Here is a 15,839-nt window from a genome sequence, read left to right on the forward strand (position 1 = left end):
TACAACGACAACCTATTGATATGGTTATGAATTTACATGAAAAAGTTCGTGAAGACAAAGAAATGAAATCTATATTACAAGACGCTCAGGTAAAAGAGAGAGCAACTGTTAGAGGCGAGCCCTGGGAACAACCAGCTAGACTCAAACAAAGATGTTACTGCGAACCTGTGTACGAAGCATATCGAAAACCTGAAGATATTGGACGACCACGTATAATCGAACATATTGGAGTACCACGATTTATTTTAGAAAATGAAAAAAATGTTCATGGTATTTCAGAACGAGACAAATGTGTGCGATTAAATAATGAATATGAAAAGTATAAGCAAAAAAAAGAAGAGCAATATAAGGAAAAAATAATGAAAATTGATCCTTATAGGTATGAATCGGTCCTATCTTCTCTTTTATCTTCCTTCTTATCTTACTAATATTATGAATGCGTATGTTAAGAGGGATGGATGGATATTTGTTCGAAGGTATGTTTAGATCAGCTGAACGGATCTCGATGAAATTTAGAATTTCTAGAAATTCCAGAAGAACAAATAGGCTACTAATTATGTATTTTTTTAATACCGTGTGGATGGAGTCGCGGCGGCAGCTAGTTAATAATATTTATTTGCAGGTCAGATATCAGTGAATTATTTGTCAAAGGCAATAGACCAAAACCACCTTCCAAACCATTGCCACCCCTACCAGAGATTAAGATATCAACAGTGGACGAATATGAAGAAACGTTCACTGTATATAGTGTGAGAATTAATAATACAGTATTCGTTAAAGAAACCGCCGAGCAACATCTGACAAACGAGTTACACAACATGCAAGAGGAAAAATGGCACGAGTCTTGCACATCTTGGTCATATTACTTTAACGTACCGAAAAGCCGAGTGGGAAGAGCTAAACTTTTTCTTCAAAATTTAGGAACAGTAACATTAAGGTATTGCTGGAGAAGAATAAGACAACAGACACCTTTCATCCAGGAGGAAGTTACGAGTCAAGTTTTTTTCTTTAACAAAAATGAAGATATATTATCCCCTGGTCAAACTAGAGAAGTATTTTTTACATTCGTTTCTTGTGATATAGGTCTTTATAGAGAATTATGGGAGCTAAGTTTTTGCAATGTTTCGTTTTTTGAAAATTTAATCCAAAAATTTGTGATTAACTTGCAAGCAGACACTATTGAGGACACGGAGAAAATGCGTCGGAAAGTAGATATACTGAAGGTAAGACTCAATAGAAAAGCTATTCGAAAGCTTATAAGGGATCTTTTAAACAATGTTTTCAATAAAGTAACTAGCGTGGAACCGCAGATATACCCGTATCAAAAATTCCTCTTGGAATCTGAAATATTCCTTATGAAAAATCCAGTATGTTTCTACCATCAAAGCGAAGTTATGAAATTGAAGGAATCTTATTCGCAAATGAAACCGGGTGAAGTTTGGGATTTATCAATTGCGTCATGGAGAAAGGCAATGATGAAGAAAGACTTTGTTGAACGAATGCAATATTTTGGAATGTTAAAACAATCACAAAATATATTACTCAAACCTTGGCAGGAGGACGAAAATCTTCTAGCCCTAAAACACTCTGCAGTTAAACTTATTCTGTCAAGATTGGCTGATAAGTTTGACCAGGTATACGCAGATCTAAATCTCTATAGTGATAGCAGTGATATAGAAATTGAGGAAGACTTTGATGATAAATTGTTGGAACGTATGATATTCTACATTCGAATGCGCGACCACGTTGGAATGGCTATAGAGTATTGTGCTGGAGTGGTGAAGAGCTTGGACTTAAACCGATGGATTCCTTTCGATTTCTGTCAATAGCTTTTATTTTCATTTATTTAAAAAAAAATAAAAAAATGTTTAAATTAAATGCACTTTTTCCCCATTCAAAGTGAAACAGCGAATATCCTACCGTACCTCAATAAAGGTTCCAGTCTGTTTTGTGGTTAATTTATTGAATGAATAACAAAAGACAAAATAACGGCATAGGTAATTTCCAGTCACTGCATTCAGTTATTCCAGTAAATGTGAATAATATTTTGCTTTTTATGAAAATCTCATAGTAAAAGAAAAAAAAAGCATCTTTTTGTATGAAATTTAAATCTTCTTTCGATATAATGTTCTTAAGTTCTTAATCTTCTTGTACAGCGAGCTTTGCAAAATAAATACGGTATTTATTTTTCTTTTACTCGTGTTGGACAGATCCATCTTGATTTTCATTTAATGACCACCGTTGATTGATATTATGGACGTCAATTTGTTATTGAGTTACAAAATGATTTACCCATAAATATGTATCACGAAAAGTACGAAAAATAAGCACTTTTTATTGGTCCAAATCACATTTCGGGATAAAAGAGCTGACATATTTGTGCAAGATAATTAATAAAAACACTGTAAGATTTTGTTGTAACGCATTTACTCTTTTAGATAATTCTTTGTTAAAATAGATATAATTAATATAGAATAGAACATTATTTATTTATTTTGAAACAATTTAATTATTTAAATAACTCGCTTATCAAAATACATACACTGCTAAATAAAACACTGCAATACTAATCACTAGTTGTATAGTTTTATAGTTCTTTGAATTTGTATCACTTTGTCTAGTCTTCTTAATAAAATTCACTGTTAATTTTATAGTTTAGCTTTCACTTGTTTCACATAGATGACGGAGTGTCCGGGAGGATGCCTCTGCGTGGGCCGGACATTTCTCTCTATCGGGATGCTGTCCGGACCCTCCAATTGCCTCAGTAGACCCAGCTGTAAAATAAGGCTCGTAGGGGTAAATTGATTACATGATTCATAAAGTGCCTTCATTGAAACTAATTCAATTTATTTTGGATTGTCTGCCTTTATTTTGTTACATTGGAAAGTTACTATTTACTACCTAATACTACGCATTCACAATAACTTGATCATGGCGTTTCACTTCTTCGCATGCGTTCTTGTTGCTACAGCGAGCTTCCTTAGCTATTTTTGGATGCTTCACATTATGTTCTCTTTGTTCACAGTGAGTCGACTTGACTAATTTGAAAGGGTAATAAAGTTAAATCATTAGTTTAAGATAGCGAAACTAATTACAAATATTTCACTTTTCATTCAAACATTGGTACGGAAGCTTTTATTTAATACTTAATATTACACAGACCTGTTCGCTACCAATTTGTACTGGCTTCTCGTATATAATCCAGGTAACACATTCGGTGTACGGAGGCGTGGTTAATGATCCTTTGTATGTCACATAGTTGCCGCTGCTCAGATCCTCTCGGTCCATCCATGCGAGTGATTCTGTTCGACACGTAATAAAGTTACAAAACCAGTAATAAAGCTACTTATATGTGGTGTACACGTAAGAATTTCATATTGGTCATAGGTTCATGGGTTCTATTACGTAGTTATAATCTACCATATCTACAACAGAAGTTTTTTTGTTATGCTGCTCTCATAATTTTGTTATTATGTTAGAACTTCAAACAGTGAATCCACATCTACATAAAATATATAAAAATCAATTGCTTAAACTCTAGAACGACTGAACGGATTTATCTTGTCTTGTTCTTGAAATGTTCATGGAAATGTAGGGAAGGTTTAAAAGGTGAGAAAAATTCTTGCCGGGAACTAATTATGTTTCTTTTTAATTACGCGTGGACGGAAGCGATGGCGATGGCTAATATATGATGAATACATTTGCCATCGCCATCGCAAGTAATAATATATAATATAATATATATTATTACTTGCGATGATATTATATGATATTATATGATATTATATATATATAATCACCCTTTACTTAGGGTAGGCTCCGAGCCCCTCGGTGGGGACGTATAGTGAGCTGATGATGATGATGATGATATTGCAAGTTGAATTCATTTCTTTTCATTTATTATTCAAAATATCTTAACTACTGTTTCCAAAAAGGTTTTTAATATATTAGGTACAGATGCCAGCGTTCCATACCTGATGAGACTTCGCACGTTTGGTCGCGTTTCTTAATCTTCTCTAAGCCCTCGACGAATTCATCAAAGCTGGGATTGGGGGCGTCGACCACTTCCAGTAGGAAACCAACGACTGCAAGTCCGTCGGGATGTGCTACTGCCGCTTCGAGAGATTGGTATTTAGTATTGTAATGAACCAAGTGACATTCAGCTGCATACCTGAAGAAGATATGACATAAATTTTAATATCTTGTAACTTAAAACTGTTATTCGCTAAAAAAACGTTTGTGTCGTTGTGACTTTTTCATCATTGTTTTTTCTTTTATTAAATGCCTGCTGCAAATATCGCTGTTTGCTTAACATACGAATCGAATATCTGTTGTGCGTATTTTAATTCCTATCGAAAAATTAAATCACGTTATCGGCGTAAATCGCAAAATAATATAATTTAATTATTCCTTATCACTTAACAACAAACAATCTTTGTACTTTATGAGGCAAATAAAGGTTTGTTTTTAAGGGATTACATAATTTGAAATAATTTATGTAATACATTCATATTGAATATATTTCGTTGCGGCTCGGATCATCACACAGATCACTGCACAGAACACTTTTAAGTGTAGCGCAGCGTAAATATTATGCGGGAAGTTTTGCACAGCTCGCTGATAACCTTGAGGTGCCAAAAAGATTGAAACGGCCAAAATGTTTGAAGTAATCTGTTATAATATGCCAAAGTACTTTTTTTTCTTATAGGAGAAGGGGGCAAACGAGCAACGAATCGCCTAAGATTATTTGATGCGACGCCCATGGACGCAATGCCAGAGGAACTGCAGGTGCGTTGCCGGCCTTTAAGGAAGGTGTACGCTCTTATTTAAGGATATTACCGAAATCCCATGATTTTATATTAGCTGTTCATATAACCATTGCTGGAGACAGTGCAAGCAGGCAGCGATGGCGCTCTCTGATGTTCACTTACTAACCCGTGCCCATCCAGTACATGCTCGCAGCCGGTGAAGTCGTCCACAGACCAGTGGAAGTGCATTTGCTCAAAGATGTACTCCCCGATGAGTGGGCCGCCGCTCAGCCGTGGTCGTGCGGATGACTCGAACGTGAAATATGCTATGAAATGAAATTTTTTTTTTTTATATCATAAGGTGGCAAACGAGCGAGCGGCCACCTGAAATCGCTGATATAGCGAAGTGACCGTTGCCCATAGACATACGCAGTTGCATATGCGTTGCCTACCTTTCATCGACGGAGGAAAATATATTCTTTTTCTCATCCGGAAAGTCCACTTCCACTTCCAATCCTTTCCTTATGAGAAAAAGGTGGGAAGGGAAAGAGGACTAAATTAGGCCTCCGGGACGCACACTCATCAGACGAAACGCGGAATTGCTTCCACTTCACGCCTGTCTTCTGTGTGGTCGTGGTATTTCATCGGGCGAGCCGGGCCAATTCGTGCGAAGATGTTAAAGCGGGCTCTACCACTGTTAAATTAAATGTATAACTGTCTGAAGGATAATGTTTTTCTGGTTTGATATATGTTCTTCAATTTTCTAGTTACTTTGTAACGCGGTTTGATTATTTTTGAAGAATAAAGTGTCATTGATTCCGTATCTATTCTAGAGTGAAATAGGGATGTAGTCAACTGGGTCTCTTAATTTTCTAATTTAATAAAGAGTTATTTCTACAAATATGGTGATTTGTATATTTTTGCAAATACCTATCTTTAGCATCTTCTAGAATAATTTTGCAACAATACTTAACCTGTCTGTCCTGTGTTAAGTAAAGTGCCATTGGCGGAGTTGTCCCAGTATCCTCGAAACTGCAAAGGATCGAGCGAAGACCAAGTCGGGCATCGGTGTACAGATATTGCAATTGGAGATTGTGATGCTCGTAATTTTGATATTTGCTCAGCTGTAAATTAAAATAATCTATATATATATAAAAGGAAGTCGTGTTAGTTACACTATTTATAACTCAAGAACAGCTTTACCGATATGGCTGAAAATTGGTAAGGAGGTAGCTTAGAGCCAGGAGACGGACATAGGATACTATTTATTCAATTTTTGTTTTTCGAATTTATGCCTTGAAGAGGTGCTTTTTATTTAACTTATCTATATATTACATTTTTAAAGACGCGAACGGAGTCGGGCGACAGCTAGTATTTTCATAAAATACTCAGTTCATGAGCATTATTTAAAAAGTTCCTTACTCTTTGTAAGTTCGGGGGATACCCGTTTCTTTTTACAAGACCTCACAAAATCTTGATAAGATAAAGAAATATCATAAAAATCATATACTAATTTATGTAACCGAAAAACGATGTTATCTTGTTACTATTGGTGAAATACAACGATGTGTGTGATTGTATAAATTGCTTATCTTTGATGAAGTTGAAGATTCGGAATTGAACGATTAATTTCGTATTGTCGTTTTTTATTGTTACCCTAGTATGTGCGTTTGGTCTATTTATATATTTTTTTATAAGAGGAGAGGGCAAACGAGCGGCGGGAACACCGAGGTGATCAACGACACCCTTGGACATCTGCAACACCAGAGGAACTGTAGTTGCGTTGCCGGCCTTTAAGGAAATGGTTTGCTCGCTTCTTGAAGGTCCCTAAGTCGTATTGGTTTGGAAATACCGCCGAGGACAGACCGTTCCACAACGCGACTGTGCGAGGTAAGAAATTGCGCGAGAATCGCACCGTTGTGGAACGCCAGCCATCCATCCAGGTGGTGTGGATGGAACCTGGCGGATCTTTAAATGGTTTAGAAGTTGTGTATTCTTTAACAATTATGATGTACTACGTATGGTACCAGAACAACTACACAGAGCTCACAGTAACCGGATTGATAGAAGAGACTTACCGTGGGTTTCTGAGACAAAAATCTCTGTATAAAACATATCGTTATCCCTGTCACTATTATAGACAAAACAGAGATAACTATGTTGGGTGTCTTGGTCTCAGAAATCCACGGTAAGACTTTCGTTTGGCGCTGTACCTTGCTTAACTTAACACGTATGTACTGTTTCGTAGTTAATGTATTAGAAAATTAAATTTATAACGTTAAATTAACATTGATTTTTTAAACCAAAGAAGTCGAGGACATTTTTTTAAGACGTAATCTTTTCCCTTGAGATATTTTATAAATTGACTGACGATTAACTGGGACTCAAGATAAAAGAAATTTACGAGACACGCTACCAACAATATTTCTTTTTTCCATCAGTGCTGTAACCGATAACCTCCTAATATTTCAGTTCAAACATTTTAGGTATACATAAATTCTTCTTTGTTTTAATATGATAGTGTAAGGACAATTTATTTTGTATACTTTAAGATTAAGAACATCGAAAAGTTGAATAGATTAAACTAAAAAAACAACACTCGCGCAATTTATCCCATGACCGCACTTATTATCAGCCGTTTATTTTTTATTTTATAATGTCTCACGAAATATTAAATAAATTAATAGATAAATGAACTTATGTAACTAATTAATTTTCAATTTTCAAAATTTCAACGCCAACTATTATTCCACGTATTTTATTTATTTAATTTTATTTAAATTAAATTCACTTTCACTAAATTAATTTACCGTTAACATGTCGGTTTAACTTTAAAATAAGGAACAACTTGAACTGAAATGTTTTAGCACTGAAGTTAATAAAAGTTAATTTATTTCTGACACTTTTGATCCAAATTATCAATACCAAATATGGACAAAAAGAAAAGAAATAATCTTTATTTTACTAGCATATTACGCTAGATTGTATAAAAATGTCAATTTTGTATTTAAAAATATACAAATATAATTTAAAATTCACAGTTTCATTAAAAAAATTATTAAATCCAATGTAAATGCGTACAATATCTAGAATGTATCAAGACTGTTCATTATTACTCTTATTATATCCTTACTTACCCTCTGACACTGTTTTTGATGACGTCACATTTATAGTTGGTAAATACAATTTGATAATTTTATTGACCATTTTTTGTATTTTCTCTTCACTTTACGTAACACAAGACACGTTACACTTTGGATTTCTATAAGAAAACATTTGTTTCGAAGTCTAAACTATAATCAACAAGATTAGATATAGATTCGATTTATCAAAAAAATTACGATTGGCTTAGGAAAATTGATTACACATTACATTCCTTTTTATTAATTCTCTATATGTAATGTTTATGTTAATGCTTCATTGTTTACACGAATAATTAGTAAAAAGGAGCAAAAAATTTAAAACACGCAAGGCCAGGAAGAAAAACTAACTTTTTAAATTATCGCGAAACAGAAGCGATATGACATTTTTTTATTTACGTGATTATTACTTAATTTATTGTGTTATCTGTTATTTATAAGGTTTTTTTAAATAATAAATTAATAGTACTCGTAAAAGTAACGGTCATCGTATTAAGAGCAAGCCTGAGTTAAATCTTTCTCTTTCTTAGGATGATCTGCCTATTTGCCGAATCGTCTGGCGCAAATGGCGCGCTTTCGTTACGAAGTCAAGTGTGAGTGTTGCGCCGATACACCGGCAAAGTGTCGGATTTTCTTCCTAACATTACATTTAGTTTAGTTTATGTCATGTGAGGGTAAAATATTGGATTTAAATGTCCAATTGACTAGTTAATCAGTTCGATTGTTGCATAATAGGAATTAGTCTATTAAAATTGATCTATCATTTTTATCCTACAGGATTATTGTGTCACACTATGATAAGGTGACGCTGGCTTGTGTCGGCTGTTGATTAGATAAGCGCCCACGTGCGTGCCAACTACTTTAAAGTTGGGTTTCTACGGTGCCTTATTTAGCGGACTACGACAACATCGAGCAGAAACGCATCGGACACCATTCTACAATCGGAGAATCTGGCGGTATTCCACTTTAAAACTGACGGTTTTTTAAATGTTTCGTACACACTTAGACGGAGACGAACAATAACCAATCGGTTGTTTTTAGGTATGTATGTACGAAAAGATCGGTGTTACACGACCAATTGCTTTTTACTATTTACTTTGTAAATAAGTGCGGAGTCCGTCTCTAAAAGGAACGATTCATTCTTTTTGTAAGTTGAACACCGCAAAATACCCTTACTGTACTTACTCGAAGTTCCTGATTCGGTTCATTTTTGCTCGACTTTCAGGGAATCGTTCATGGTACCATAGATAATACTGTTTCCGAGTTGAGTCCGTCCACACAATCGAGCACCGTGAAAACCTGTCATATCTTAACATTCAATTCGTTTCGGATCAATCATTCTTATGACATAAGATATTATAAAAACAGAAGCAACGTATTATTTGCTGAGAACAAATAAGCGTTTACTTCCGTAATTCGTAAGATTAAATATTTCATGGCTCAACTCTGCCATACCTCTATACCTTTATATTTATGATCTTTGTTACGTCGAATTGCTTTTCATAAGTCCCTTTTTCCAATACTGATATCAATTTTTTGCCTGTCCCTTTTTCCACAGATGCGTCAGCGATTGCTAAATTAAACCAATATAGGATCTTAGTATAAAAAAATAACAAAAATAACTAACACTTTTGTCGTTCAAAATTGTTTTCTTCCAAACGAGCAAATTATCTAAACAATTTAGATTTATCAATAACTTAAGATAATATTTGACAAAAAACATTTCGTTATCGATCTAATGCCAAAATATCGTGTATTTTGCAAACTATTTCATAATACGTCAACCATGACCTTGTACTCGAAGACTTAATTTTTTTTTAATGATAATAAATTTTTAAAGGCAATGACATTATACAAATAATCATAGCTCTACAGCCCTTTGTGGGTCTTGGCTTGGTCCAGCAAGTTTTTCCACCTCGGTCTATCCCTGGTCACGGATATCGAAATTGCTATGCTAACTTTTTTCCCCTCTCGATTTACGTCTATGCATCAGAGCTCTATAAATAATATAAAATAAATAATTAAAACACCACCACTTAAACATATTAAACAAAAACGCTAGTTTGATTTTTTTTATGTAATTTTAATAATTACAACTAAATCACTAGAGCAACATTAATTAGCAATTTTGCGGAGTTTGTCTTTAAAAAACTAACCCCCGTTTAACTGGTGAATTGATATAGGCTGCATATATCTCGCTGAAATTTGGCATAGATGTTGAACAAAGCCTGGAAGAAGACATGAGCTACTAATCAAATATTAAATTATTCAAACTTTCGTGAGACATTATACTAAACTGATATATAAACACGGCTTAACACTCACGTATATTCGTCCGGTGGCGGCACCGACTAGTTTCGAGCCCATCGAGGGCCAGTCATCAGGATGACTTGTACTGGTATTATTTCGCAGACGCGGCCCGTCGCTCACGAGTGAGCCACCGGACGAATATACGTGAGTGTTTAGCCGTGTTTATATATCAGTTTAATAAAATATTTTTAAAACCTTGGGAAGGAGTCACGGGTGACGGCTAGTTGACAAATAAAATAAGAACTTTGCAGGAAAATGATTACCTCAAAATATATATTAAATACAGAAAAAGAATTTATTAATATTGACGTTACGTCAAATCAATGAGTAGGTTATAAAATAATTATTTGTTGCGGGTTAATATTTAAGGAGTTTATCTTTATACTCAACCAACTTGAAGTATTTTAAATGTATTAATTTTATGGAAAGTATTATTTTTATGCGTTACTTTACTGTTCAACGTGATATTGCTATGTTATGGTGTTTAATGAGTCTGTTTTATGCAAGGTTATGTGGTTATTATTGTTAATTCAAGTTAGTGATACATATGTCGACAAAATAAAAGGTTTGTTGAAATACATATAATATTTTTTTCCTTTGTTTTATATGTTTATTGAACATATTTTTACATGTTAAGTAAAAATGTACACACTTACATGTTAGGTAATAAGTAGGTGAGTTACGAAATTAGTGTTTAAAAGTTATTAATTTTTCGTCGTCGGTCTTTGTTGCTAATTCTCTTATTCTAAATATAAAAAAATAAATGATACTATAAGTAATTACTTCTATACAGATACTTATCTAGTAAAATATATACAAGAAGATTCAAAAGACCAGACAACTTCACGTCCCAATACGTTATACGACGACGCAGACGATCTTCAGAAGCAGCTCGATAATGAAGCGAGAGACAAATTAAAAGTAGGGAAAGTGAGTCTTATTTAAAGTAAACACCTAGCTAGCAAAACTGATAGATAACAAAATGTTTTGTTGTTTTTCTATCCACATTACTAATAGTAGTTATGGCTTCACTGTCGCTTGCTCACAGATATAAAATTAAAACCACGGCTTTTGGATCTGGGCATTTTAATAGGTAAACATTAGTAGGAAAAATCATTTTCAAAAGCATTTTTTTCTTGAAAGATTGCTCCCTTAATGGAAAGGTTCTATGCTAAGCGAAACGAGAAATAAAATAAGGTCTTCAAAACTCATTGGATAGAACGCAGAATATGTTCTACTCCACACCTGTCTTTTCTCGTAGTATTTCACTACTCGTGGTGCTTTGCTCTTGCAAAATACATTGCTGCAGTAATTGTTACAAATATTTTGAATATTTTTATGTTCTTTACAGCCTAAGACGATCTGGGTGTTCCATTTGCCCACACCGTTCCCAGATATCACATATTTAGTGACGTCGCGACGACCTAGAAGCGCTGTAAGTGATGCAAAAGAAACTTATTTAATTAAACTGAAATAAACAACAATTAAAACTCAATTTTTATAGAAAGTAAACTGAAATGTTGTATTATTGAAACAATGAAATAAGAAATAGTTTAGTGATCATATTAGGAGCGTCGCTGGCTCAGGGGTTTAGGCACTTGTCTTGACTTGATCTGCAGGTCCTGGGTTCGAATCCCACCATGTACCAATATGATTTTTCAATTTTCGATTTACATATGTACATATCTGAGAAGAAATTCAAAGATATGTGTGAAGTCAACCAACCCGCACTTGGCCAGTGTGGTTGACTATGGCCTAGTCGCCGCTCACTTGAGTAGGCTACGAGCTCATCGGTGGGGAAGTATAGTGAGCTGATGATGATGATTAATGATCATACGCCTAAGAAAGTAATGGGATTGAATGATGATGACTAAAAAGGTAGAGATCAAAGAAAGTATGCATAGATGGTGTGAAAGAGGATATGTGTAAGAAGAAAGTAAATTCAGATATGACTACTGATAGAGATATATGGATGTGTAGTATATTTTTTGCCGACCCTCCATAGGGGCAAGCTGATGATGATAAGGAGGTATGGTTTAAAAAAAAAGGTAGATTGTGTAAATTTTTCTTTAGATGTTTAAATTACTGATATCCTCTTATCCATAGAGTCATCAAGATAAAGCAACAAGTAAGAATAATACGAAGACGGAACCTGGTAAGAAACAATATTATGTTTTTGTGTCTTTACAGTTGTTTGAAATCTTTTATATATATAAGAAAGTCGTGTTAGTTACACTATTTATAACTCAAGAACGGCTTTACCGATATGGCTTAAAATTGGTGAGGGGGTAGCTTAGAGCCAGGAGACGGACATAGAATACTAATCATTAATTTTTTTTATTTTTTTTCGAATGCCTTAAAGAGCTGCGTTTTATTTAACTTATTAATATTATAAATGCGAATGTTTAGATGGATGTGATGTGGATGGATGGATGGGTGTTTGAAGATATCGGAACGGATCTCGATTAAATTTGGCATACGTATAGAACATAGTCTGAAAGAACACATAGGATACACTAATTAAGTTTTTTATATATCCACGCGGACGGAGTCGCGTGCGACAGCTAGTTTTATCTTAAAATAAAAAAAATGTCTACTTCTACTTGTTGATAGTTTATACCATTTTTTTTTCTTATACAATATTTATTTCAGTTGACGTCACCGCTGATTGGGATTACAAAAGTAAGTCATCAAAGAAATTACATTTTTTAAATTAAAAGTACACAATTTGTTAATCTTTGATTGTGTTCATTAATATAAAATATGATTGTCAGTTACATAGAGATTGTAAAAAAGTTCCTCATGTTTTCTTTCACGCCTTGTCAACCGTACCTCGTTTCAACAGATCAAAATGATTGGGGTAAGACGTTCCCGGATTGTGGAGGCCGTTCTCAGTCGCCGGTTGATCTGCCGCTGCAAGGGTTCGTCAAAGCTAAGGGCGGACGGCGCTTACTATTTACCAACTATGATCTTTACCCGGAGAAAATAACTGTTCAGAATGATGGTAAACGAGGTAAGGAAAGAATAAAGTTACAAATCTTAATGCTTCTCATCCTAAGATTCCAATCCCCTAAAAACAATTGCAAATCTTAGTTTTGTAGCCCAGCCAATTTTCCTTCTTCTTCATTTCTAAACAGGGTTGGATTGCGATGTTAGGATACAAAGCTGTGAAAGCTTGATTACGCAAGCGTTGTCAACGCGTAATAAAGCATTGTGACTACCATGTGGCACACAAAGGAACGACTGATTGCCGACATATTTTACTTTACTCAGTCGAAAACGTAAACTATAAAGACCACTTTTGACACTCTTGTCAAATAATTAAAATTTATTAACCATGGGTTTCTGTCACCGAAGTCTCTGTATAAAACATATCGTTATCCTTGTCATTATCTTTGACAATACAGAGATAACAATATGTTTTAAACGAAGATTTTGAACTTGAAAACCCACGGTAAGGAACAAAAGACGGTACTGGAGTTTTAACAATATAGAGGGCTTGCTTAAATTAATTTGTTACGTAAAATTAATGGCATTTGTAGATTAATACATTTTATAGATCGGCCGGCGACATTCTTTTGTTTTTGTTATAAAAGATTAACCTTTTAAACTCGATGTTCTATCTGTTCCTACCTAAGACTATAAATTTTAATTATACAAACATGAAAAAAAATCTTTAATGATGCATATGTTACAGTTTTTAATGAAGAATTTGTAACATTATTATGTTACAATTTTGAATGATTAATTTGTAACCTTGGCAGTTGTGCTCTTCGGTGAATGGGATCGTAATCGTATGCCGCTCGTGTACGGCGGTGCAGCACACAGTCGACGATATATTTTCCATTCGTTGAGTTTCGTGTGGCCTTCGGAACACACGATAGGAGGTCTACAGTTCCCTATGGAGAGTCAAGCTTTGCATATATCAGCGGAATACGGATCTATGAAGGAAGCTTTGGATGCAGCACCGAGCGACCCGCAGGCGTTTCTTGGAATCGTTAACATTTACAAGGTGAAAAAAATATTGGATTAACGCTGATCCCTTTTCAATTAGCTTAGCCCTTAAGGAGTTGTCAAAAAATGTTTACTTACGAAAGATCATGGAAATAAAGAAAACAAACTCTTATTCATTTATTACGTATTTAATTAAACTTTAAATCGCTTTGGGGAAGTCTTGAAGCTTGTCGTTGAGACAACTTTTACGGAATTGACGTTTCAATTAAGCGAATGTTTTATTTCAAGACTCTCTTAATAGATTATCGTTAATTTTATATTTCATTTTAATTGACTAAGCAATTAAGAATATATCTGTTGAGACATCTTGATTCCTCATCCTGAAATGGAATAAGTTGTCAAATTTTATATATTATAATTTTGTTTAAATATTTATAACTCCATCAAATATTTATTTTCTGCTTAAAAGCGTTAAGTTAAGTAAGTAATTAAGTTTTAAAATTTTAAGCTGTAAGGTAGAATATATGAACTATATTATTTTTAGTTTGAAGATCACACACAAAAAGGTTTACGGGAAGTATTAAGGGTCCTAAGAAGACAAAGCACTTTCAATGTTTCTGCCACTGTCCATCCATTGAGTTATTTTGTGCCGCGTTTCAAAGACTACGCGAGCTACCAGGGTTCATTGACCGCTCCACCGTGCACCGAGTCAGTACTATGGTTGGTTCGAGCAAGAAGTTTACCAGTTCAAAGGGTAAGAACCTCAATCTATCTTAAGCTTCAAAAGTACGAGGACATTTGATGAACTAATCTTATTGTGTAATGTTGAAGATTGTAGCTAATTTCGGTCCCTGTTTATTAAAATGACAAACTTTCGTTAAAAAGCAAATACTAAACAGTTAGGAATTTGTATTCTATTGATGTTTGGGACACTGAATAAGCTAGTTAGTTTACTTTAACAATATATTCATCAACGTATTTGGGACTTGTATTTAGGGACACCTGCACATTTTTCTTTTTCTGCAACGAATCGCCTAAAATTATTTGATCCACCGTCCATGGACATCCGCAACACTACAGTAACCGCAGATTACGTTGACGGCCTTTAAGGGCCGAGTACCTTTTTTTCACAAAGGAATTTGCTTTCCTGATAGTCTCGTAGCTGTTCTTAGGTTTAAAGACATTGATCTTTATTTAGTATAGATGCTTGAGACATTTTCTGCTGTTGATTTTTTTTTCTAAATTACAGGAAGCAATAACAGCAGCACAGAAATTGAGAAGCCCCTACGGAGATACGCAGAGCTTTGCTGTACGTATTACACAGCCGCTTAATGATAGGAAAATATTCTTATTTCATTAAATATTTTAAATCTATACAAAATTATTTTTTTGATTTTATTTTACCCCATCCGGACCACTCTAGTCTCGATAGCACCACATGTCATAACACATGAGTAATTTTCCGTTCAAGTACTAAAGGTCATATGTGGAGGACTTCAAATTACATAATAAAACTGTGCAGGAATGGAAAAATTTTATATATGTATTTATACATTTTATCTTGATTTGAAATTTGTGGAAATATAATTTAATGCATTTATTATTTTATTTATGCGATCGGTACATCTGTACAAAATATGATAAAATTCTTATCTTATATCTTTAAATGAGCAATTCTTATATATAT

The 15,839-nt window shown here is 34.2% G+C and overlaps 3 protein-coding genes across 4 annotated transcripts; 2 read left to right on the top strand and 1 right to left on the bottom strand.

Moving 5' to 3' along the window:
• The first annotated feature begins 6 nt into the window (after positions 1-6).
• Positions 7-2,176, top strand: LOC106120221 (uncharacterized). The gene is made up of 2 exons (XM_013315502.1): positions 7-379; positions 623-2,176. The coding sequence occupies exons 1-2, from the start codon at positions 21-23 to the stop codon at positions 1,827-1,829; spliced, it is 1,566 nt and encodes a 521-aa protein (XP_013170956.1). The 5' UTR covers positions 7-20; the 3' UTR covers positions 1,830-2,176.
• Positions 2,177-2,491: 315 nt separating this feature from the next.
• CAH3 (Carbonic anhydrase 3) lies at positions 2,492-8,025 on the bottom strand. Its single transcript, XM_013317086.1, has 6 exons — positions 7,886-8,025; positions 5,723-5,872; positions 4,936-5,074; positions 3,975-4,171; positions 3,163-3,302; positions 2,492-2,774 (listed from the first exon to the last, which is right to left on the bottom strand). The coding sequence occupies exons 1-6, from the start codon at positions 7,953-7,955 to the stop codon at positions 2,649-2,651; spliced, it is 822 nt and encodes a 273-aa protein (XP_013172540.1). The 5' UTR covers positions 7,956-8,025; the 3' UTR covers positions 2,492-2,648.
• A 2,483-nt stretch (positions 8,026-10,508) lies between these two features.
• Positions 10,509-15,556, top strand: LOC106120242 (carbonic anhydrase 1). Of its 2 annotated transcripts, none has more exons than XM_013315544.1 (9): positions 10,509-10,763; positions 10,992-11,119; positions 11,550-11,633; positions 12,305-12,353; positions 12,851-12,880; positions 13,044-13,211; positions 13,963-14,210; positions 14,697-14,906; positions 15,402-15,556. In XM_013315544.1, the coding sequence occupies exons 1-9, from the start codon at positions 10,676-10,678 to the stop codon at positions 15,510-15,512; spliced, it is 1,116 nt and encodes a 371-aa protein (XP_013170998.1). In that variant the 5' UTR covers positions 10,509-10,675; the 3' UTR covers positions 15,513-15,556. The 2 variants fall into 2 exon arrangements, with proteins under 2 accessions (XP_013170998.1, XP_013170990.1); XM_013315536.1 differs by having other exon boundaries at positions 10,992-11,128; positions 15,402-15,554.
• The last annotated feature ends 283 nt before the right edge of the window (positions 15,557-15,839 follow it).

The sequence above is a fragment of the Papilio xuthus genome, unplaced genomic scaffold (genome assembly GCF_000836235.2).
Source record: "Papilio xuthus unplaced genomic scaffold, Pxut_1.1 DF829129.1, whole genome shotgun sequence".
NCBI classification, from domain to species: Eukaryota; Metazoa; Arthropoda; class Insecta; order Lepidoptera; family Papilionidae; genus Papilio; species Papilio xuthus.